Source organism: Centrocercus urophasianus, unplaced genomic scaffold, assembly GCF_019232065.1.
Source record: "Centrocercus urophasianus isolate 14NV4802_14NV808 unplaced genomic scaffold, USGS_Curo_1.0 seq_63, whole genome shotgun sequence".
In the NCBI taxonomy this organism is placed as follows: domain Eukaryota; kingdom Metazoa; phylum Chordata; class Aves; order Galliformes; family Phasianidae; genus Centrocercus; species Centrocercus urophasianus.
Window position 1 is genome coordinate 260,460 of NW_024885233.1, and position 23,763 is coordinate 284,222.

General features: G+C 45.7%; 2 protein-coding genes across 5 annotated transcripts; one reads left to right on the forward strand and one right to left on the reverse strand.

Moving 5' to 3' along the window:
- Positions 1 to 792: 792 nt before the first annotated feature.
- TMEM80 (transmembrane protein 80) lies at positions 793 to 6,047 on the reverse strand. 2 transcript variants are annotated; one of them, XM_042836733.1, is made up of 5 exons: positions 5,668 to 5,687; positions 5,290 to 5,306; positions 3,424 to 3,517; positions 3,228 to 3,320; positions 793 to 1,923 (listed from the first exon to the last, which is right to left on the reverse strand). In XM_042836733.1, exons 1-5 carry the CDS (start codon positions 5,684 to 5,686, stop codon positions 1,718 to 1,720), a joined length of 429 nt encoding a protein of 142 aa, XP_042692667.1. In that variant the 5' UTR covers position 5,687; the 3' UTR covers positions 793 to 1,717. The 2 variants fall into 2 exon arrangements, with proteins under 2 accessions (XP_042692667.1, XP_042692668.1); XM_042836734.1 differs by lacking the exons at positions 5,290 to 5,306; positions 5,668 to 5,687 and adding an exon at positions 5,712 to 6,047 and having other exon boundaries at positions 3,424 to 3,496.
- Positions 5,771 to 22,569, forward strand: DEAF1 (DEAF1 transcription factor). 3 transcript variants are annotated; one of them, XM_042836730.1, is made up of 13 exons: positions 5,771 to 6,040; positions 7,080 to 7,177; positions 7,503 to 7,632; positions 8,355 to 8,501; positions 9,541 to 9,680; positions 9,954 to 10,019; positions 10,575 to 10,701; positions 11,900 to 12,028; positions 12,744 to 12,872; positions 14,796 to 15,046; positions 19,682 to 19,747; positions 20,698 to 20,787; positions 21,892 to 22,569. In XM_042836730.1, the coding sequence occupies exons 5-13, from the start codon at positions 9,603 to 9,605 to the stop codon at positions 21,994 to 21,996; spliced, it is 1,041 nt and encodes a 346-aa protein (XP_042692664.1). In that variant the 5' UTR covers positions 5,771 to 6,040; positions 7,080 to 7,177; positions 7,503 to 7,632; positions 8,355 to 8,501; positions 9,541 to 9,602; the 3' UTR covers positions 21,997 to 22,569. The 3 variants fall into 3 exon arrangements, with proteins under 3 accessions (XP_042692664.1, XP_042692663.1, XP_042692662.1); XM_042836729.1 differs by lacking the exon at positions 5,771 to 6,040 and adding an exon at positions 6,325 to 6,597 and having other exon boundaries at positions 20,701 to 20,787; XM_042836728.1 differs by lacking the exon at positions 5,771 to 6,040 and adding an exon at positions 6,326 to 6,597.
- The last annotated feature ends 1,194 nt before the right edge of the window (positions 22,570 to 23,763 follow it).

The following is a 23,763-nucleotide window of genomic DNA, read 5'->3' on the forward strand; positions in this document are numbered from 1 at the left end:
ACTTGCCTTTAAAACCTGCCAGTCTTTCTGTGTCCAGCTCTCTGCACAGGGCAGGCGTAAACAGATACCAGGAAAAATTTGTTCTCTTATTTGTATGCATCAGAAAGGGCTTCTGCTTGGAATGCGTTCATCATTAGCAGGGTAGATCTAGGTAGGTATGTTTGTCAGTCTTTGTAACAAATATGTGATGAGTGCATTCCATTATGCCAAGCAAATTCAGAAGAATGAACGGGTGGATATTTGATTTGTGCACAAGCCCAGAAACATTTGGCCATTCAATTTCCTGGCTGCTTAGCACCCAGTTCTGCTGCTTTGCTGCTTTCCTGGGTGCAGCCTTGCTACTGCTGATCAGCAGAGGGTTGTTTGCGCCATTGGCTTGAATATGATGAGGATCTGGCCTGAGGAGATCTGTGACACTGTGTGTGTTTTGGTTTTGACTGCTGGACAGCATGACGAAGCCAGAAGCTGGCATTACCTGGCTTGCAAGCTCTCCCCCAGCTATGTTGAAGGATGAAACCGGGTGCTTCTACAGGAACTCTGGCATATTTTGTTCCCTTCTTCCATCACTGCAAAGGAAAAACCAATGTAGCTAAGGTGGTACTGGGCCTATACCACTGTTTTTTCCTGCTCCTGGCTAGTGTCAATTAGCACAAACCTCAAACACTTCCCCAGTGCAGAAAGAGCTACGAAGAGCAGCAGGAACAGAAGGTTTTTGCACACATCCAGTCTCGCCCTTTTGTGTAGGTAGCCGTGCCCTAGGATTTGAACAAAACACTGTACTTCAAACACTTCTTAGATCTAATACATTCTTTATTTGAATAAATAAATATAAGAAATTCTGAATATAAAACCTGCCTGTACAAAAAAAAAACCAACACCAAACAAAAACCAAAACCACAAGCTCCCATGCTTTACATTATTATATATTTTTGATAGAGTAAAAAACCCCAGGAAATTACACAGTTGATTTAATAAAAGGGATTGGAATGTAATCATTTTTGCAGAATTGTGGCCCTTAAGACATTAAAGACTAAATATAAATGTCAGACAGCCTCTTTTGGACTTTAAAACAGGACAGAAGGGTGAATGGTGAATATTCATGCTCATCTTTGGGCTGCTGTGTTTAAACAACCAGACCCTCACACCACTGTCTTTGGTCTCCATGTCAGTAAGAGGCAGCTGCCCAAACCTTGTGGCTCAGCTCTCTGAGGCGCAAAACTCAGTTCAACCCAATCCCACTGGGACCAATCAGGTACTGCCCTACTAAATGCAGGGAAATTACCACTGGGGGCTGAAAAGAAATGAGAGCAGATGTGTGAGAAAGCAAAACTGTGCCTTGAAACACATACGTGTATGCAGGAAACGAGTCCATACGACGCTGGCCTCATTCAGTTCCTTGTCACTTTGCTTGTGTGGTGTCGCTCTATGCCATGAAAACTCAGGCAATCTCAATGGCATGCAGTATGGGCTGCTATTCTGTATTGGGAATTAATATTTAATATCGATCCCTGAGGAACGCTAACTGATGAGCTGTGTAACACAGCTGGTAGAAAGGCTATCTTACCTCCTGCTCGGGGGGATCTCTGCCAGAATAGGTCATTTAAACAGGAGGAAGCATTACAAAATTTTGATATGCAGAATAATTAAATCCTTGAAATATAAAAACTCTCTTTAAAAGAAGAAACGTGTTGAAAACGTGCTGTGTCACAGTTAGGACTTAGCCAACAAAAGCAGCAATGGACAACACCTGGAGTACTGACTCGAGCCCGTATATAAAGAGAAGAACAGTGTTTATAATGACATCTGCTTTGAGCACGTAAGTTTGCCATGTCAGGAAATATACAGATAGAATCATGCTTCCGACCGTTATCACAAGGCTGAGCCCTAATGGAGCCTCTTCTTCTGTCAGGTTACCCTTTGAACCTTGGAGGGAAACAAAAAGCTGATATGAATCTTTGATTTATTGAGACAACACTCAAAAAAGGCTCTATTTGTAACAGCTCAGGGTACGTAGAAATACTGCCCTGAATCAAGGCACAGTCAGTAAATTTAAGAATAAACCCAAAGATCAATGGACAACCCATTTCTTGCTGACTGAAGTTAATCTGAATGCAGAGAAACCAGCTGACACTCCAAGTCAAAAAACCTACCTTTTCTTACTACAGACAAGCAGTCCTGAAGCCGCAACCATTCTGATTGCTCAGTCTGACCTTGGCTAAGCATGAGACTTCCACCCAACAACCCACAGCCCCACATCCAATGTGGCAATGTGACAGCATTTAAGGACATCCAATGCTGATTTTAAAATCTTACACAATTGAGTCTTCTATATACTCTAGTAATCTATTCCTACTTCAAGTTCCTAACGTTGCGAAGAAGCTGCACTTATTCTTTCCTTACATCTTATTTCTGAGCTTGCCTTGGTAGATTTTGCTGTTTAATTACATGAGACTTCAAACTTGCTTTTTACTCATCCATCAGGCTCCAAGCAAATAAATGCAGAAAGCTTTAAGGCAGCAGGCTATGCATTCAGCCCTACAGCAACGCAGCTGTGTTCAACAGACCCGCCTTGTGTAAATATCTGAGGAATATTTAGCACAAATTTTAATAGTAATTTTAAACCTTGCTTAAAAGAAAGGACTTCAGCTAGCATTGGATAGAGATTAGTAGGATTCCAAGCAGACCCTCTTAATTGTTCTGGCATACTGAAGTGAAGATGATAGAAGTGACATGTGTCTTTAGAAGAAGTGAAGGGCAAAGCTGCAGTCACGGTGGCAGCCAGGGGCTTCTTAGGGCCATACTTAGTACTACCTGTTCCACAAGGCTCCAGCCATCTGGTTACCATTGTACATTTCTGGAGCAGCTGAAAGGAGCTCTATCACTTCACTGTATGGAAATCTCTGTGTTTCAGCATGTTCATTCTCATGAGCAGCACTGATGGTAAACAGCGTAGCAGCATTCCAGCTGTCCCATTTACATTGCTGCCTGACAGCCCAGCTATTGTCTTCATATGGCATTACAGATCATACATCATATGACAGCAAATTCTATACGACCCTCTAGGCAAATATGTCGACCAGATAAAGTTTAGTAACATAAATGAATGAGCCTCCAAAAATCTGCTTGTCTGTTAAACTGACACGTTCTCACACCCAACTCTATTTCAGAACGATGAATGCTTAAAGATTCTATTCCCCCTGAAAAGGCACAGTGATAGCATGACATACCCAAGTACAGCCGCAGCGCTTCCAGAACGGCCATGATGCAGATCAATGCAAGATCAGGAGCCAAAAAATCATCTGGATAACTGAAAACTTGACCTGTAGAATAGCACGGCATAAATAAGCCAGAAGAACACAGTAGGGATACCAGCAAGACACAAATGCCTCATGACCAAGCAGCTTACTTCTGGTTGCAACTTACTTTTATAAATAATCATCGCAAGTGTCACCACGAAGTAAAAGATGTAATAAAACCCATTTATATAAAATAAAATCTGTAAAGGAACAGATGAGAGCTGGTAACTGTTGTTAAGGAGTTATGAGATGGTGGGCTCCATTTCATAAAATAACCAGTTTCTAGTAACCTCAGAATATTCTCTGTGCCTCCTTATACTAAATGATTCAACTATGCCTGGCCTATGGGGTAGGTTTCAAAAAGTAACTGGAGACTGCAAACACCAGGAGCTAGGACAACAGCTTGCTGTTGTACGTTTGGTTTTTGTTTCTTTTCAGGTTTATTTTAGTTTCGGTTGTAGAGGGATATTCATTAGCCTAAGGAAATGAGGGGAGAGTGTGCATGCATGCATTTCCCCTGACAATTTCTGTACCTGTTGGCTGGCAGAGGGCTGGCATGCTCCGATATACCTAATTCCTCCACGTTTTTGAAAATACGTGGCTCTGTGAAGCAGACAAGCCCTATTATTGCCTGCATGACGGAAAGTCTGAGAGCTGAGCTCAGCCTTTGTAATGTGTCTGAGAAAGGCCACAAGCTCAACTTTGAGATGTAAATTTGTAACATAGATTTTCTTAATTCACTGCTCACAAAACAAAGCGTTGTATGAGGTGATATTTAGCTCCAGTTATTTCTGTCAACCTGGCTCTGCTGAAGGTATTTGAAATATCCACAATCCTTAACACATCCTCAAAATGCCTCTGAAGGGCAGGGAACATGGCAAACACCGATGTACAAATATGGAGAACTTACAGGCTCAGAATATTCTCACCTGCAGCCATCCTAACATGAAAAACATGGTAAAATTATGCCTCTGCTCTGAATTCATTACCGGGGCTCCCCCTGGAGTCAGCCCAGAAGAAAACCTTCATAACCAAGCAGTTAAACTAAATTACCAGCCCATCTCTCTCTTTGGCCATGAAAGCCATTTAAATGCTTAAGTTTATATGAGATACCCAACAGACGCCTTCAGGACGCCACCCTCTCAACGGGCAAGTACAATTCCTACATAGCAGGTACACACACACTGAGGGCATCGCTCCTGAGGCACAGCAGCACGTTATGAATGTAATACAGAAAGCATGAAGGGCATCCTGGGGTTCGCTGCTATATGGGAAAGCTGCAGCGCGGCTCAAAGAATCCAGAAAGTTTTGGCCATTCCTATGTGCTTTTAAAAACAAAATTATACCAGTTGTTTTTCTTAGTCTTCAATAAGACAAGGCAATTTATACAAGGAACTTATCAGTACAGAGTTCATTACTTTGAGCTGCCTCAAGGCATTCTTTATCCTCACCTCTCTCCTCAGTCCTTCTCAGATACTGTCTCTCTAAGCAGGCACTCTTCATCCCAGGCACCTTTTACAGGAACAACCCATCCGGTTTTTGAAGAGAGCACCCACCCACGCGCAGTGAATACCTTCCAGTTCCCAGAGAATCTCTATTCAAACAGAACCAGGTTTTTGTGTTTTTCCAGTTGAAGGGAGGTGGAACAAAAAAATTACTAAACGGGTTCTAAGTATGGAAATCTCTGAAGACAAGGGTGTCTCCTTTAGGAGGCTACTCAGATCATGGGAAAAGATAGAGTGAGAAGAGGAAGCTGCTTTACTGCCTCTTGTTGGCTGTGCAGAAACAGCTGCCTGCAGTGTGCTGAGTGAACCTTGTGTCTGCATGTCCACAAAGCCAATCTGCAGCCTTGCTTCCAAAGGAAATGAGTTAGACAATCAGAAAGTGCTGGCCAGCCCTCTGTCAGGCCTGCAGGCTGGGTAAGAGCTTGTGCTTCATGTGGGTGGTGGTGACGGAAGCCTCACAGGGTAACAAACACTAAAAAAAAGGATACAGCTGATGAAGTTCTTCCTTTCCGTTGAAAAGAAAAAAGAGAGCATAAGATGAGCCCAAATATTTACCGAAAGCACTGCAGCAACATTCTGCCCAGAATTTCCTTACCATACAACAGCAATAGTCCACGAAAACACCTACTAAGTAGCCCTTAACAGCCGCAGCCCCTTCCAGAGGCACGGAAAGCCGTAGGCCCTACGTGGCTGTACCATCGCACTGCCACCAGCGTCCCAAGGCCCATTTCCCCTCACAGTCGGGCCCGGCGAATCCCCCATTAGCCCTGGTTAAGGTGTTTAGGAACGCAGTGCAAACAGGCACGCCATGTTACACTGTGAAATGCTGCTGGTTCCGCGTAGGCACAACGCTGCACGGCGCTCACCTCTCCGCACGCCCGCCATGCCGGCCCCCTCCCCCGCCACCCACCAGTCCTCCAGCATCCCGGCAGCCCCCGCGCCGCGGCCGTTCGTGCCGCCCCGCCTCTCTCCCTTCGGCTGCGATCGGAGCGCTCGGCCCGGTTCGGTCGCTTTCGGGCGGCTTCGGGCAGTGCCCGTTCGGGAGCCGCCGTTCGGGACGGCGAAAGGGAATTCGGGCGCGCTCGGAAAAGATTCGGCACATCTCGGCTTTCCTCGCGACCGCCTCACCCGCCTTCGGGCGGGATCGGAAAAGACTCGAGCGGACTCGGGATTCTTCGACTCCGCGGGCCGGACCGCTCGGGGACTCGGCCGTGTTCGGGCGGGCTCGGGAGCTGTCAGGTATCGCTTCGGGCCGCGCCGCCGCGGCCTCGGCCGCGTCCTGCGCTGCGATTGGCCGCCGGCAGGAAGCGCGGGCCTGGCGCCTCGGGACGCGCCGAGCCCCTTCGGACGAGGCCTGAAAGGACTCGGGACGCTTCGGGCCGCATCGGAAACGCTCGGTTCGACCCGGGGAGCGCAGTCGGAAACGTTCGGCACCGCTCGGCGGGAGCGCCCGAGCGACCTCGGAGCATCGCCCCCCCCCCCAAACCGGCGGCGCTCGGGGGGGGAGCGGCAGGGCTCGGGGCTGCTCGGGCGGGCTGGGCCCCACTCCCTCCCATCACGTCCTCGCATGGAGGACGCCGACTCGGCGGCCAAGCGGCTGGGCTTAGCGGAGGCGGTGGCGGCCGCGGTGGCAGCGGCGGCGGCAGAACCCGAGCGGCAGCAACCGCAAAGCTCGGAGGGGAAGGCGGAACGGCGGGAGGAGGTGACGGCCGTGACCGTGATGGCGGCGGACGCCGAGCACATCGAGATGGGCACCGAGCCGCTGCCCAGCGCCGACGAGGCCGCCGCGTTCGCAGGTCAGCGCGGGCCGCACTGCGCATGCGCCACTCACCTCAGCGCAGCCCGCGCTCCGCGCTGCCCGGGGCCGCCTCAGTACGGGCAGCGCCGCCTTCTCGCTGCTTTCACCGCGCTGAGAGACCAGCAGCGGCCCGCCCGAAGTCACTGTGGCCCTGTGTGCAAAATTCCCGTTCAAAAGTCATATCAAAACGCAGCCACGCGTTGGTCGCTGGGTCAGGTGTAAGGCGGAGCCTAAAAATGCTCAGAGTTTGTTCTGCTCTTCTGCCCGTTCCCTGCTTTAATAAAAAGAGAGTGGTTCTAGAATAAATAAACGTTTTCCCCCTTAGTTCATCACAGGTTAAGCTTTGCTCAACCCAAAGCCTGACAGAGAACAGTAATTAATATTTGCACTGACTGACACTCAATGGGAAAAAGAGGGAATGTACTTCTGTGGGGTTCACATACTGGGTCTGCTTTGCTTCATTTCTATTTTGCATTCCAGAAGTCACCACAGTAACAGTGGCCAACGTTGGTGCCTCTGCAGACAACGTGTTCACCACATCCGTGGCAAATGCAGCATCCATTTCGGGACACGTGCTGGTAAGTCAGCCCTTCGTCCAGGAGCCTTGGAGCACCATGACTTCATTGGCGTGCACACGAGGTCAGAACGTGTGTATGCTGCAAGGCTTTGAGCCACAGAGCCATCAGATGAGGCACCTGCAGTGCTTTCCCTTTGTCTTTTCTGTGCCATTCTACCCATGTATGTGCACTCCGTCATGGAGCTGATGACCTGGGATGTGTAACCTTTCGACGTAGTTGGCTGAAAGCTCAAAAATATACTTGCTAACTAATGGTGTCTTAGGGTACCTTTCAGAGATCTGCAGGAGTACTCATTTATTTATTTTTTCCTTTATTTCTTCTGTAGTCTGGGAGAACGGCCCTCCAAATTGGGGACAGCTTGAATACTGAGAAAGCCACTCTCATAGTTGTTCACACAGATGGCAGCATTGTGGAAACCACGGGGCTGAAGGGGCCGTCAGCACCCCTCACACCAGGTATAAGGCAGTCTGAGAGTCCTTCTCCAGCTTCCTCTTTGCTTTATTTGTGTGACTGAAAAACAAGAGAAACATCACACACATGACGTGAAATTGCATTGTACAGTCAGTCCCCTCTTAACATACTGCTTTTTCATTTGTTGCATGCCTTCCTAACCCACCCCCAAAAGCAAATTGATTCTAGTATTGATAATAAAAGCCTGGAACTAGGAGATTAATACCTGGGTTCTTTATAAAGAGCCCTTTGGTTGAGATGGTTTTGTCTTCATTCAGGCCTTTTGCTGATTAATTTAAAATCAATTAAAATTTAATTGTGACTGTAGCTGGTGACCTTCATCACCAAGGTTGTTCCCAGCTGCCTGGCAGTCCCCGTTTTGCCCACGAGATGGCATGACAAGCCTTTTGCAGGCAATTACGCATTGCACGTTGTCCTCTAGGAGGTGATCCAGCCAGCTGCAAGTTACAGCCTGAGTGCGTTAAAAGCCTGTTTTCTATTGCTCTATTTCCAGCCATTTTCAGAGTGTTACTTTATGTTATACTTCTTGAGGCTGGCAGGGCAGACCCATGACTCTAGCTTACATCAAGCATCTGTTCCAAGCAATTTTCTTGTGGCATGCTGACCACGGGATGCATTTGGCCCAGCCAAACTACGTGTGAAGATGTTGTCACTGTGCCTTTTGGTTGCTGTCATCTTCCTTTTTTTTTTTTTCTTTTCCCCAAAGGACCGCAATCTCCTCCTACCCCTTTAGCAACTGTCCAAGAAAAAACTGGAACCAAGTATAACTGGGACCCATCTGTGTATGACAACGAGCTCCCAGTGAGGTGCCGGAATATCAGTGGGATTCTGTACAAAAACAGACTCGGCTCAGGTAAAAACAGCCTTTTGTGTGAGGAAGATGGCTCCTTCTTCACTTCCTGCACTTTCTTTTTAATCAGATTGCCTTTTAAAGGCCAATCATAAAGAAGATAAGTATGTTTTCCTAGTTAGCATAGTCCCATGGATATTACTGTTCTCTTCCCTTTTGCTTCCTTGTTCTTTATTCAGAGGCTTTTAATCTGTGAAGATACAGCCTGCTGTACAGTGAGTCTTCCCAATAGTAGGCTGACTCTTCCAATGTTCCTTTTGTGGACCTCTGAGAAGTACACCCTTGTCTCTACAAAGCTCTGCAGAATCCCTGCTGGATTGGAAAGTAGAGAGCTTGTCTTCTAATGAGCCTCCTTAGCTGTCTTAGCCTCTCTCTTCATTTTCATCTCTGAGGGAAAGCTGAAGAAGCCGTTGCACAAACTGTCAGCAAGCCTGACTGCATAGCACAGTGTTTGCTTTGTGGAAAGAGTTTACTTCGTGACCAGATGGATTAGAAATTTTTGCAAAAATTATGGAAAGGTTTAAATTTGTGGTAGGATAAGAAAGACTTATCCTACATGTGAATGAGTAATATTTTCTAGCCTATAGAATAGCCTACGTAGCCTATTCTGATTCACAGAATTGGAATTCACTTCACGCACAGTCATTGTCACAGCCAGGCTAAGAAACAGGCATGCTTATCCTTCAGCGATGGGAAGCAGCAGATGAGCAGGTTGGGTAGTTACTGTACATTACTTGCTGTTTTGCTCAGTAATTTCATAGAGTCACAGAATACCCTGAGTTAGAAGGGACTCACAAGGATCATCAAGTCCAACTTGCCATTCACCAGAGCTTGCAGAGCTCTGGGGCTGCTCTCCCTCCTTTGCTCCCCACTCTGTACACAGAGCAGAGGACTGCCTTGTTCTAGGAGCAGAATCTGGCACATATGCGTGTTAAACTTCATGCAGCTCGTCATTGCCCAGCCCCTCTCAATATTCCTTAGAAAAATTGAAAAGTAATCCTTAGCCTTTACTAATGCTTTTATTTTTTTCTTCTTAATATAGGAGGCCGTGGTAGGTGCATTAAGCAAGGGGACAATTGGTACAGCCCCACTGAATTTGAAGCTATGGCAGGACGAGCCAGCAGCAAAGACTGGAAGAGGAGCATTCGCTATGCTGGGAGGCCCTTGCAGTGCCTTATTCATGTAAGGTTACGTTTATTTTCTTCTGTCTGCTGGAAGGGGCAGGGCAGAGTGCCCTGCAGTCTGAGCTGTGTTCAGAGTTGTGTGCGGGGTGAAGGAGAAGCAACTTATTGATTTGGTTGAGGGGAACTGGCCTTTCTTTTATTGTGTAGGGCCCCCCAGAAGGGAATTAGTGTTTATTTCTCCCTGGGAGCTGCCAGAATCTTTGAGCAGAGCACAGTTTTGCTCTCGCTGCTTTTGGCGCCTGATGTTGAATTTGTAATCTTCCAATTTCAGGATGGGATTTTAAATCCTCACGCTGCCTCTTGTACTTGTGCTGCCTGCTGTGATGACATGACTCTGGTGAGTTGTAGGTTTTATATCCATTAGTTTAAAAACAATTCATCAACCAAGCTGCCACGGCCATCTGTGAGCAGGTCGGGAGTGTCCTAGAAACACTGACAAGTACTGAGTGTTTCCATATTAGGCTGCTTGCTTTTTTCTGAAATGATGCTGGAGTTGTTAAGCAGCAGTGTTTAACTTCACTTCAAGCACTGTTTTGTACTCTTCTGCTGTGAACTGGATGGTTTCCTTGTTGTCTAGACCTGAATCCATATGCTCCCCATCTTCTTTCACTCTTATTTCTTTTCTTCAACCCTTTGGATCAGTAGTGAAGGATTTGCCCCAGTTCTTGTCTTCTCATAACAGTGGGAAAAAGCTGAATCTGAGTGCAACTTTTTTAATCATAGAGGCTTTTTGGTTTGCAGGTCCAATAGAAACTTTTTGGTCAAATTGTTACAAATCTACCATGGGAATACTTACTGCTTAATTGTAGCTGCATCTGGAGAGGTTGGAGTGAACAGATATTCCCCTAAGAGGTGCCTCAGCTGATGTCTTTTTCTCCTTTTTTTCCCCTAGAGTGGACCTATTCGACTCTTTGTACCATATAAACGACGAAAAAAAGAAAATGAAATGTCTGCAAATCCAGTCAAGAAGGAATCCTCCAAAAATATCACTTTGCTTCCTGCCACAGCTGCTACTACATGTAGGTTCTTTGCTCCTGATAAAAATGGCCGAGCTAGATACCGTTTTGTATTACCAGTGGTCAACTGAGAAAAATGTATTATCTCTTGGCACTTCCTTTTGTATGTCCTTTAATATCTGGTGGGGCCATGTGGTAAGATTTGTGCTATTGAAATACATGGAAAAGTAGACGCTGAGCAACTGTAATGAAATCCACAGTCTGGAAGCCGTTAGTGAAAGAGGCAGAAGGTGATGCTTTCATCTGTAGGCTCCTCGCTGGCGTTCAGGACTCGCTTTGTCACTTCATGTTTTTGAAGTCAAACCATCTGTGTGAGAACAGAAATTAATTTGCAGGCTGGTCCAACTCACAGGTTCCCTGTCACATTCTTGTCCTCCTGTTCTCATCATCTGGACAATAACATTACAAAGTGAGCTGAGGAGAAAGCAACAGGAATACAAAAAAGAACTGAGCAAGCCAAGTGTAAGATTAGATTACTAGCAACAGCAGGAGGAGAAATGCATAAGGATTCTGCAGAGATTTTGTTGCTTCCATTCCCCAAAACAGTTTTAGTCTGTACTGTTTTGTGAACATGTGCTGCTGGGGACTGCATGCTTGCTTGTGCTAACACTGGGAGGGAGCAGCACTGCTTGTCTTGTTGGCAGCCACATCTTTCCTCAGAAACAAAAATGTAGCCTCAGTGTCTTAGAACTGAACTGTTTGTAAAAAGGTTTTTCAGGCTGAGCAGTGCTCCACGGCATCAGCCCCTTAGTGGTGCTGGACTAACCCAGCTTAAAAAGGGTTTTAAACACTTTGGAGCTGCACTGCTACTTTCATCCAGATGTTCTTTGTGACTTGTTCCCTGCACTAGCTGAGCATGCTTATGTCACTCCGGGCACATGGACAGTTGAACCTGTCCAGTAAACAAACTGTCACAGAATTAGCTGTAATCCAAGGGGTTTTTGAATTAATTTTCAAGCAGTAGGAGCCATTCTTCTTAAAGTTCTGTAGTATATTTGGGCCAGCGATGTCTTGAGAAGCCGCGCGGGGCTTTTATTCCCATTTCTGATGTTAGTGGCCTTGGGGGGGATCCAAACTTGGCTGTCACATCCCGTTGACTGATCTGTGAGTTCTGTGACTTTGGGAGCAGGGATCTCAGCAGCTAGACAGCCGAGGCCTGAGCAGTGAGTGCTGATTATGAAAGTGCTTCTGCTATTTCCAGTCACCGTGACTCCTTCTGGACAGATCACTACCTCTGGTGCTCTCACCTTTGACCGCACGTCGACGGTGGAAGCCACAGCAATTATCTCAGAAAGTCCAGCCCAGGGGGATGTTTTCACAGGAGCCACTGGTAAGGATTGGGCTGCATGCCTGCTTGGCATCCATGAGAAGGTAGGAAAAGAAGAAGCCTCTTGTATGCTGCATGAAGGATTTTAATTTTAAGAGCTTACACAGATGCTGTACATAACCTGCTGTCACAAGAGAAGTTTGAATGTCTTGTCCAGATGCTGCAGCTGCTTTTGTACACCTCTGTTGATTTCTTCGGTTTTATGGTTATCTCTGTGTTTTTTTGGCTTTTTTTTTCTTTGCAACTTGTTCATCCTGAAATACTGCCCAAACAAGTGTTTAAACTGAGTGGAAAACACTGAATATATGCTAGAAAATAGCAGAATAAATCAAAGAAAATAGAAATGCTTACCATAAATTTCAGCTCTTTCAGTCTAATTCCTGTATGTGGCTGTGGGTTCTGCAGAGAAGCTGAGAGAGCTAGCATCCTCTGAGAGTAGTAGCTTGAAGTCCTTCTATCAGTGTAAAATAAAGTGTGTGAGGAGGAGACTGGCAATAATCTTTGCAGAAGCCTTGAAATCAGTGCACAGTTGCTTTGCTTGGTGTCCACGTGAAATCCTGCTGCTGGTTCTCATTTGCAACCTCTGGAATTACCACAGAGAATAGGAACCTGAAGAAAACGTGAAAACAAAAAACCAATCCCAATTGGTGAAAGAAGTTTCAGACATGCCTGAAAGCTGTGCCATGCAGTGATCTGTAACGCTGCTGTTCTCCTGCAGTTCAGGATACCAACGTCCAGCAGCCGTGCCGGGTCACCCACCCAGAGCCTCACTACCCGACTTACCAGGACAACTGTCAGATTTCACCTTTCCCTGAAGCTGCGCTGCCAACGTCTCATCCCAAAATCGGTAATGCTCTGTGTCCCTAGTGTTAGTCGCAATTAGCAGTGCCTGGATTTAGGTGGTAACCTTCTTTTCCAGCAAGAGGTAGAGATTGAGCCAGGAAAATAGACTTTAATTTTTTCCTTACGAGTTTCACAGTTAAGATTTGGATGAAGAGATTTTTCTTCCCCCGTGCTTTAGGCGCTCTGTTATTGACATTTTGATTTGTTGGTTCTTACTTGTGATCTTGTTTCCTAAATGTTGTTTCCTGCTCAGAAGCTGCCTTTCAGAAGGCTTTTGCTTCGAAGATTTTGTCACTGCTTGGGTGCTGTGGGTGGGTATGTATTTAATCTTCGATCCAAGAAAGCCATCTCCTCACTTAGATTTAAAGCCAGACTGTAGGAGCCTTTCTGAAAATTTCCACATCTGTTTTTGAATCCACTAGCTTAAGGTGGAGGCAGTTTGGAGCAGGTTTGCTGTGCTACTCTTGTGTCCCATGTCAGTTTTCCACGTGTTACTGCTGACACTTGTGCTGGAATGATAGAAGCTGGTTAACGAAGGCGATGGGAGTCTGCCCTTCTGCAGGCAGGTTGCTGTAAAAAAGAAAAGATGATACAAGAAGCAACATGCAAATCCTTTCAGTAGGACAGGATACGTTGATGTTCAGGTCGATATCTCTTCAGATGTAATTAAATCACGTGAACTTAATGATCTTTCATTTTCTTGCTTATACAGAGCAGCAGAATGCATTCCTGTTCTGTCCAGAATGCAATCTTGTTGGTTTTAAGCCTCACTCAGCTCTTGATGCTATTAATTAAACACTGATTATTTTTCATCCATGAAACAAAGATCATTACTTTTTCTTGGCTGATACAGCTCTGCTAAAATGAATAGTCAGAAGTAATTCCTGTTAGATAAGTTATCAAATACTGTGCTGTGATAAATACTCTTCTGAAAATGCAGCAGAGGAAAACATTCTTCTGCAAAAAGTTAATGATAAAAGACTGATTTATCTTGACTCATACAGAAGTGCAAATAGTTCTATGCCAATTCATGGGAATGGAGCAAAATTACTGTTTTAATTAAGGGCCGTTGAGTGTAGAATATCAGCTCACCTGTATGATGAATCTTCAGTGCTGTCTGAAAACTTTGCACATCCCGCACACGGTGACAGTACAGTGCTTTTGGACTTATTCCCTTATCTCCTGTGGATTCTTTCAATTTGCATGAGTATTTATTGCTAAGAGTTTGATTTTGGAAAATCAAACCCAGCAAAGCCAGATGAAATTTGTTCCTGGATTTGTTAACTGATGTGAGCTGGAACTGCGTGCTGTTGGAATCCTAAATCCAGGTTTTCTGGTGCAGCCTTTGGAAAATGGAGGACTGCAGAGCCACAGTAAGAGAGGGGCTCAGGGCTAAGCAAGGAAAGTGTGATTAGGTACCAGGAGAGGAGGTCACGTTTTTTCTGGTGGCTTCCTGCTTGATACACTCAGTCTGTAGTTACTGGCAGGGCCACGGTCAGGGTGTGAAAAAACAAAGGCTGCAGCACCTCACTAGTTTGGGGGTCTTTTAATGTGACTTTTTGTATGCTTAGGAGAACTACTGCTGGGTTTCTTTAACATTCATCTTCGTATCTGTGTCATTCTAGATGATACAAGAGAAAACAAGTGAAGGAGTCCAAAGAGATTACAGCAGTGGAGGATTTCTTTTTAGGAGCATCCAAACTGGTGGTTTTGGAGACTGCATGTTCATGTCATACATGTAATCTGGAGTAATGATAACTGTCTTGGTTTTATCCCAGTTGTCAGCCACAGTTATTGTAAGATCAGAGTTCAGGAAGTGTTAGGTGTGAACCTTGCAACAAAACAAGAAAATCACTTTATGGAAATGCAGTGGAAACCCATGGAAACCCTAATTGTTTGTATTTTATGTTCCTTTTTTTGTGCTCAGTGTTGACCCCAATCCCTGCCCTGTCGGTGCCCCCCCAGACCCCCACCAAAGCCATATCCCCAGCTGTGGTGAACGGGCTGGAAGTGACGGAGCAGCGGAGCTGGCTCTACTTGGAAGAGATGGTCAACTCGCTGCTCAACACGGCGCAGCAGCTCAAGTCTCTCATCGAGCAGGCCAAGCAGGCCAGCTCCTCCTTCCGCGAGGCCGCTGTCACACAAGCCAAGATTCAAGCTGATGTGGAGAGAAAAGAGGTAATTACGCCGCAGGAGGTGAGATGGGGCATCTTTTTGGCAGAGTGCTGGAGGCCTTTTCCAATTGTAATGATTCTGTGATTTTATGGGCTGTACCCCACTTTTTTCCACTGGGAAGCCTCTGGTAACCCTTATAAATTGTTTCTTAATGTCTTGAGAGCAGAGAAAAAGGTAAGTTATTCCCACAGTAGAAAAAGGAGTGGAGTACCTGGGATTCCAGCAGCTGTGGGTAGCAGTAATTCGGTTGTTCGTTGTTACAAGTCCTGAGCTCTGCTATCAGACACTCATACACTTAGGAGGCATGGTTTGCCGTGTGTCCTGGTATCGGGAAGATCATGAGTGTTCAGCCCTGCAGTGGCTGCTTTCATTCTCTCAAGTGAACAGGGCTATCAGATAGGCTTTTGATGGCCTGAAGAGGCAGAGAGGTAATAAGAGCAGCAAGCTGTGGAATTTACTGGGAAGATTACCAGCAAAATTTAGAGCTGTCCCACTGAGCATTGTGCAAGCGAAGCTGATCTCTCTTGTGTCCTGTGATAAGTAAGACTGCAAGGCCAGCTGGCATGATGAAAGTGTTGGCTTTTACCCAGCAGCCCTTTTCTACTCAGTAGGGAATTATCTGCCAGGTCTGCCCTGTTCTCCCCTTCTTTTCTCCTTTTTTTAATGCACAGTAGAGACCCTAGGTTTCTCTTAACACCTAACTCCATGCGCTGCTGAATGCATTCTCATTCTCCCAGATTCCCAGCTGGTGCTGTGATTTTGAGAGAGGCTGGAGAGGGGCAATGTACTGTGAGACTCTGCCCTTGTTGACAGCTGAGGAACTTTCCCTTTCTGTGCAGGGCACTATTTGCTGTTACATTATTGCTAATGTCAGCTTTCCACTGAATTCATAGCAGGAGTGTGCAGCAGGAGGCCGTGAAGAAATGTGTGTGGGAAGATTTTGCTGAGAACCCTATGACATTCCCTGCAGCAGCTTTGATGTTCTTTGCCATGTTGTCACTGCTGAACTCTTCTGTACACTGCATCCCTGATGTGCAAGAGTGTGAGACTCTGGGAGTCTCATTCTCCCTTGTCTTCAGTCTGGATAGAGTGGTTATTCATGCTGCTGTCCAGATTTGGGCTGCTAAAAGCTTAGTAGATTGTGGGACAGCACAAAAGCTTTGACATTTTATAGATAGACATCTTACTTTGTTTAACTTTACCCTCTGCTCTTCCAGTTTACATGCTGTCATCCCCTCTGTTTATCCTTACGGAGCTTTCTCAAAGCAGTGTTTCAGAGTCCATTCTTCTCACCCTCTGATCCAAATCCTGCTCACTTCAGTGTGTATCTTCTTGACTCATGAACAGGAGTTAGAATCACTCCTCAGTATTGATCTTTAAGTGCTGACTTCACAAGGCAAGGATGACCACGTGCTTATTTCTGGAGGAAGTCCTTTTCCCTGTAACTGTGAATTCCTAATTACTCTCTTCATGAGTCTTACCCCTCTTATTTTATCATGGGTTCCCCCTTGGTCACAGCGTTACATTTTAAAATGTCCAAATAATAGTTTTCAGGCTCGCTGCTGTGTGCCAGCAGCTGGGCAATCCTGCAGGTAGCTGTTCTAATCCATTCTGGTGTGTTCCATGTTTTTTGAAAAATGAGTTTTCTGGGTACACACCTGGCACTGCAAGCAGTTACAGTAAATGCTGAATAATCTCCTGTCTGCTTTGTGTTGGTCAGAGTTGTTTTTCCAATTCTGTGAAAACTTCTGTGGTTTGTAACATAAGTCTCTTTTCCTTTCTGTCTCTGGTCCAGCCATTTCTTTTGTCTTTTAAGTTGTATGAGGGGTGGAAAGAGGTGTCACCTTACTTTGTGGTGTTGCTGATTTTTCTTGGACCCATTTAATACATAGTTGTGCCATTGTGTTCCTACAAATTTAGAATTGGGAGGTTGTATGGTTATATCTGAGCTGCAGAGCAAAGGCTTTACAACAGATTAAATTATAATAGAGCTGTAGACTCAGCTCTTCCTGGAAGAGTGGCTGCATACAGAGCAGGATTAATGAAATCTGTTAGTGGGAACAAGCTTGTTCCCAACTGTATGCACAAACTTCTATGCCATGACTGCAAATCATATGTATGTTTGGTTTTCATATCAGTGCAGACAGTCAGCATCCTGTTTCTTGAGGATATTGAGTTGAAGAGCTTTTGATCCTGTAACTGTCTGCATCCCTCCCTGCTAAGGAGTGATGCCTTATGGCAGAAGAGCGAGGCAGAGGCTCAGGACAGCACAGCATTTACCTGCCCTTCAGAGAAAGAGGCCCCAAGTTGTACTCTGTAATGACAGCATTAGGTGCTTGTGGGAGTTACAGAGCTCTGAAAGGTAAGAGGTAAGCTTTTTCCCCTGTAAGAGGTAAGCCTTCCTGGAGCAGAAGAGGCATTCGTGCTGCCTGCAGACTTTGTTGTCACCTGTGAAGTCAAAGAGCAGGCATCACTCTTTCATCCCGCTCCCACTTTCTAATGGTGTTATCCAGGACTTGTCAGTGGGGTGTTAGGAACATTCCCCTTTCCTACGAGATTTTGAAGGTGGAAATGCCAACATCATAGAGTAGCTGCAGCAGGAAGAGGATTTGCTAAAAATAGCAAATGAGAACCATAACAAGTAAGTGCAGCATAATTTAGAAGCATCAACAGTCACCTTTCTTTCTTAAGATGGCTTGTCTAATTAATTTTGCAGATTGATCGCATTTCCAAATGCATGGTCCTACCTAGAGACAGCATCTTCAAAAGCAACAGAGGTGCTGAGCTGGGCAGCATTGAGTAGTTAGGGTTGGGCTGCACAGAAGTGGAATATAAAAGCCTGTCTTTGTGTAAGATTAGAAAAAATATCCAAAAATACACTTGTCAGATGTGAAAGAATGGCAGACATGAGATGTTGTAATTTGGAAGTCCCCACATGTGCGCTATTGCTATTTTTTGTCCTTTTTAATTTCCCTGTGTGCCATAACAAAAGATCAGGGTAGGGTGTCTGGGTAAAAGAAGTTGTAGAAAGGCTCCAACCAGTCAAGTCCTTGAAGTATGTACAGTTTGTAACCCCAAAATATACAGTTCCAGCATTTGTGAGAATATCTCCTTTGCGATCATTTCTTTTAAAATAGAACAGTTCCTGGAGCCTAAGGAAGAGGCTGAATAAACCTTTCACGTTGTATGTGCTGTCTGCAGCATCTCATGTGACTCTTGATGATGACAGCTCCTTAATTAACGAGCAGAGCCCTCACAGAGTTGGTTCAGGCACGAAATGGGCTCTGTTTGGGAAATGTGGATGCCATAAACCTTATGCTTTCAGTGAGTAAACATGCAGCTGGTGCTCAGCCTGTGTGTGGCTTTGTGCTGGCAGGGACACCAAGAGTGTCCATCAATAACATCGATGTTATTTGGAAGTTTTGAGGAGTGGTGGTTCTAAAAGAAAACCAAGCCATAAGCTCTCCAGCTCAGTTTATCTAAAATGCATCATTACACAAAATTAAAATATCAAAATACTTGTAGGCTTTATAGAATTGCAACATTTTGCATGGGATTCACTAAGTACAGCTGCTGTGTCAGAACTCTGCGCAGCTGTTCAGAGAGAGCTCTGCTCTGTTGTAATTAAATAGCTTGTAGATGAGGATATTGGATCCTTTGGCTTCTGCTGGGATTTTGGCTTTACTGCAGTTCTTAATTAAGGGAGAAGAAAACGATTAGGAAGAGGGTGTATAGGGCAAGAAAGGCTTAGGGTCTCTTGGAAAAGATGTTCGACCACTTGTAGGACTGGCCCCAAAGGAGCAGAGTAAAGACTGTACTTTACACAAAGATCTTTGGAAATGTAATTTCTTCTTCATTAAGCTGTTGTTTGTATCAGATAAATTTCGGAAGGGGGATCACACATGAACCCACCAAGTTCTGTGCTGTACAACACAGCTGGAGGATGCAGATCTTCAGTATAAAGATAAAATCAGGGTTGAAATCTGGCAAGTGTTTTAATTGCAATTGTCTTGTTGTGATGCAGTGATGCCTATGCAGCCCTGTCCATTTGAAAACAAGGTGGAAGATTAAATCTGTTAACAGCTGGGCCATCTGAATTATTTTTTTAGACAGATTAGAACAGTTTGGGGCTGGAGAGCCTGAAATTAATCTAAAAAGGATCGGGCACTTAAGAAAAGTAGTTCTGGTAAGCAAGTAATGACATATCCTCCAAAGCAGCTGTGGAAATGGTTGAGAGCTGGGGCTCATCAATTTGCTGGAGATGGTTTTGCAAGAAATCTCTGTGTGTCTGGCTTGACTGTCTCTGTTCCCACTCCTTCCCCTTCTCCACAGTTTCTCAACAAAGTGAGTGATTTGCACCATGGGCCAGGCAGAACCAGAGGGCTCAGAGATAAAAAGGAGGTAGAAGGGAGTTATGTTTCCATCAGCAAGATTCAGGGACCCAGAGCAGAGCTGAAGGGGGTGCCGTGAGTCTGACAAACATGGGGTGACTGGACTTCTGCTCGGCTTCTCTTTGGCAATCCCACTGGAAAACAGGATAAGCCACGTTTATGAAGGATGCAGTGGACCTCACTTTTCAAGCCCTTGTTGCATATGCTGGCTGTGAAATGACACACTTGCTGTGCTTTTTCCTTGCAGCAATATCAGAACCAGTTATTTCAACAAACAGAAGATGTGGATGGGAAAACAGAAATCATCATCAAGGTAAGCTCTGGTTGAGTCGTTTTTTAGGAGGAGTCCTTTGTCTTGTTGCATTTAAAAGTCCAGAAATCATATATTCTGTGGCTGGCCTCATCTTCTGAGCCTTCCCTGGCAGGACACATGCTCTGCTCTGGCAAAGTGTGTTCTATTTCCGTGTTTTCACAGCCTCTTATGGTCCTCTGGAAAGGTTAGTCAGTCTGAGGCACCTCCAAGTAATGGCAATGCAGCACCAACTGGTTTTTCCTTTTTGCCCTGTAAGCTGGGTTTCAAGCCCTCTTTCGGTAGCCTCCGTTTATGGCTGTACATCAGGAACACGACTGTGGTTCAGTCACACCATCTGCTAATTGTAGGTACTGGGATGTGCTGTGAGCCAGTGGTGTGATGAGCTCGGTGCTGAGCATCAATGAGCATCGGGCGCCAATGACTGGGATGGTAGTGCTCAGGAGAAAAGCGAGTCTGCAGCACTGAGTTGTGCTTGTGTTGGGCACTGCACTGATGGTGCTTCTCAAGCTGAGAAAAGTTTCCTGTGCCAGACTAGCTCTGATGTGCTAATAATGTGTCAGTAACTTAATGAGCTGGGAACGGAATGTTCTGCAGCGTACTTACTTTTGTGATAAAAAAATAATCAGATTTTCATTCTTCCGAAATTTCAGCTTTCCTGCTGTGCCAATCAAGGGATGGCCAATCAAAAAAATGGAGATCAGCGAATCTCCACCTAACGATACAGGCTATGTTAATTGATGTCACCAGCCTAAGACTAAATTGCTAGACACAGAAGCATCCTTTAAAAACCAGATGTGATTTTCAATCTCTGTATGCTACCTCATCCTCTGGGTTTAAGTCTTGTGCTCCTCTTACAATCTTATGTTTACTCCTCTGCCTTCTGCTTCACTGCAGTCACCCCTCCGTTGTTGTTCCCTCTGATGTGGTCCCTTTGCTTCTTGTTTTCACAGCAGTCGTGTGTCAACTGTGGCCGCGAGGCAATGAATGAGTGCACGGGATGCCATAAAGTCAACTACTGCTCCACTTTCTGTCAGCGAAAGGTACAAGAGTGTCTTTGAGTTGCAGGTGGAGCCGTGCAGAGGGAACACATGACACTGGAGTCAGCCTGCGTGCGGGCTGAGGGCGCAGCACAGGCAGGAACGTGCTGTGGAGTAGGGGGTCACTGTGAGCCAGGGTGCGGTGCTGGGGTGGGTCAAACAGGTAAGGATCAGCCCCAAGATCTGCACACCCCTTCTGAAAGAGGATGTCAAAGTGTGAGTACAACCAGCAGTGAGGCGTGGGCACCTCACTGTGGAAACTGTGGGGTGAGCTTAGTGGGAGTGTTGTACAAGCCCTCCCAGCTGCTCCCTGGAAGCTGCATGCTGCTCAGTACCTCTGATCCTGTGCCACTGAAGCTGCAGTTTTCTTATTCTTCAACTTATTATTTGTACTGGTATGGATGATAGGATGAATTGAGCGCACACAAACTGTATAACTTTAAAATGGGAGGTAGAAACAGGTAAGAAGAGGAAGCTGCAAGGCTTTGTGTTGCTCACAGGTTCTTTACAAAGACCCTTGGCACCTCTTGCTTTAGAAGAGAGGATAATCTGGTTTAGCTACAGCCTCTGCGACCTGTCCAGGTTCATTCTTTGTCAACTGAACAGAGCAGCTGAAGAATTTTGACTGTTTCTTTGGCCTATACCAGAGCATAATGATGGCCATCCCTGCACAGCAGGAAGGCTGAAATTTCAGAAGAATGAATGATTCCTTCTTGCAGATAAATGACAAAATCTGCCTACTGTCCCCAAGCATCTCGAAGACAGTATTTTCACCCCATTGTTCTGTCATTATGAAACGTGCTGGGAAATGTCACCAAGGGGTCATGTGCTGGTCTCCCTCTGAGGCAGCTTATAACTGCTCCATGAAGATTCAGCCTTTAAAGGGAGCTTACAGACGAGAGGGAGAGGAACTTCTTACACAGGCAGATAGTGATAAGAAAGGGGGGTTGGTTTTAAACTAAAAGAGGGGAGCTAAAGGTTAGATGTGAGGAGGAAATTCTTTACTCATTGGGCAGTGAGGCCCTGGCATGAGCTACCCAGAGAAGCTGCAGGTACCCCATCTCTGGGCTGTTTCTTCATGGCCTCTCCATCTGCTCTTCTCTGCAGGACTGGAAGGAGCACCAGCACATCTGTGGTGAGGCCAACGCGGTGACAGTGCAGGCTGATGATGTGCATGTGGCAGACAATGTGATGGAGAAGGTCTCTGTCTGAGCACACCTACCTCTGACCCCATGGCAGTGTGGTGCAGCCGGCTGGATCGGCGGCCTGACGCAGCGGTCTGTCCTTTACGAACAAACTCATTTCTGAAAGACTTTTTCATACTGTGACAGTGTTTGCCTACTTCCAGTCCTACTGCAAACCTCTGGATAATGCAGAGACTGAGAAATCCAGGTGGAAGAGGCAAACTGCAGCCTTCCATCCGGGAGCCTCCTCCAGCTTGAGGAAGCTTAGATTTTGCCAGACTGAAATCTCCACTGTGTGGATAACAAGAACCTCATCGTCTCTCTTGAGATGGATTAAGAATAGTTGCTGCAATTAGATTTGCTGTTGTTCTGTTTTCCCCATGCCTCCCTACCTCTTATTTGAAAAAAGGAATGATCCCTCATTTGGTTTATTTAATTGCCTTGAAAAAGTACAAACTCTTAATTTGCCTTTGGAAGGACTTTGTTTTGTTTTGTTTATCTGTGTTCCCTCTGTGCTGGAGAAATTTGGAACACACTGGAGCTTCTGCACTTGAATATGACTGAAAAATCACATCTTGTTCAATAAAATTTGATAAAAGCACGTGAACAAATGCAGCATGTGAGGGGTGCTTCCGCAGGGAGTTTTGCACAGAGAGGTGTTGGCTCTTAGTCTTCGCAGGACATCAGTGTGGATATGATGTGGCAGTGGGGAGGAGCAACTCTCAGCACGGCAGCATGCCCTGACTGCAGCGCCAAAATTCGAGCAGCCCCCAGGTAAGAGTGCACAGAGAGCTCTGGCCTCTCACTGCTGCTTAGTAGCTCCTAATTAAAGCAGTGGTGAGCATTAAGAGGTTATTGGCTTTTTTCACTACTCCAAAATGCTTTAATTAATAACATGCTGCTTTGATAACTTAGGCTATGGTTGCTATTACTAACTTTCTAGTTGCTCACTGAGGTGAGTTTTCATCTTGCTGCTGAGATTGAGCACCAGTGCTGGTGGAAGGAAGGTAGCAGTGTGCCACCCTCCTCTGAAGGAAACCATTCCTTAGTGGGAAGCCCAAGCATGAGCTTTGCGGGCTGAGAACAGAAATCACACACAGAGTACTCTGGGGAGGAAAACAGGCAATTCTGTAGAAACCCATCGCAAGCAACGTACCCACTGTTCAAGCTTCCCCAAAGTCATTCTTCAGTATTTGCAGTCATTTCTTCTTACACGACGAGTGCCAGTTAGAAAACTCTTTAAGATAATTACTTAATGGAAAAGATGCTCTTAACTGAACCCACAACAGTACAACTAATTTACTAGGTTTCTTGCCTCCATCTATTGTGCATTGAGGTTCTGACTAAAAGAAGCAGTGCGTCGTGCTGAACACCCTGTGCTGTTTGGTTTAAGCACCTATTTGTTCTCAGCTGCATCTTGCATTCTCCCCAGAGGAACATCTCTGCAGAGCAGTGCTGGGCTGGGAGAAGAGCTGTGTGTTGGTTCAGGGACAACTGCAGCTACACAAAGACATGAGCTCAGCCATACCTCATCCATGCTTGCCAAACCCACGTTTGTGCAGATAACTGAGCAGCAATTTATACCAGTGCAAAAAGCTCTCCAGTATCGTCACTACGCAGCTTGTGGATGAGTGTATCTAATGCTTTGGTTACAGTCAGAATTTTGTTTTTATTGCATCTTCTGATTAAGGAGATTCTGAAGAGTGTGAGTGGGACAAGAGTCCTAAATGAAGATGTGTAGGTATGACTCATGTGTGATTAAAGTTCTCTAGAAGCTTCTCATCAGGGCCCTGGC

Coding starts and splice junctions, on each gene's coding strand:
- DEAF1 (XM_042836728.1), top strand. CDS start 6,369: ATGGAGGACGCCGACTCGGCGGCCAAGCGGCTGGGCTTAGCGGAGGCG. Junction 8,502..9,540: donor CAAAAACAGACTCGGCTCAG/GTAAAAACAGCC, acceptor TTCTTAATATAG/GAGGCCGTGGTAGGTGCATT. Junction 20,788..21,891: donor CCACTTTCTGTCAGCGAAAG/GTACAAGAGTGT, acceptor TCTTCTCTGCAG/GACTGGAAGGAGCACCAGCA.
- TMEM80 (XM_042836734.1), bottom strand. CDS start 5,903: ATGTGCCGAATCTTTTCCGAGCGCGCCCGAATTCCCTTTCGCCGTCCC. Junction 3,321..3,423: donor TGCGATGATTATTTATAAAA/GTAAGTTGCAAC, acceptor GCTATTCTACAG/GTCAAGTTTTCAGTTATCCA. Junction 1,924..3,227: donor AGCGCTGCGGCTGTACTTGG/GTATGTCATGCT, acceptor TTTCCCTCCAAG/GTTCAAAGGGTAACCTGACA.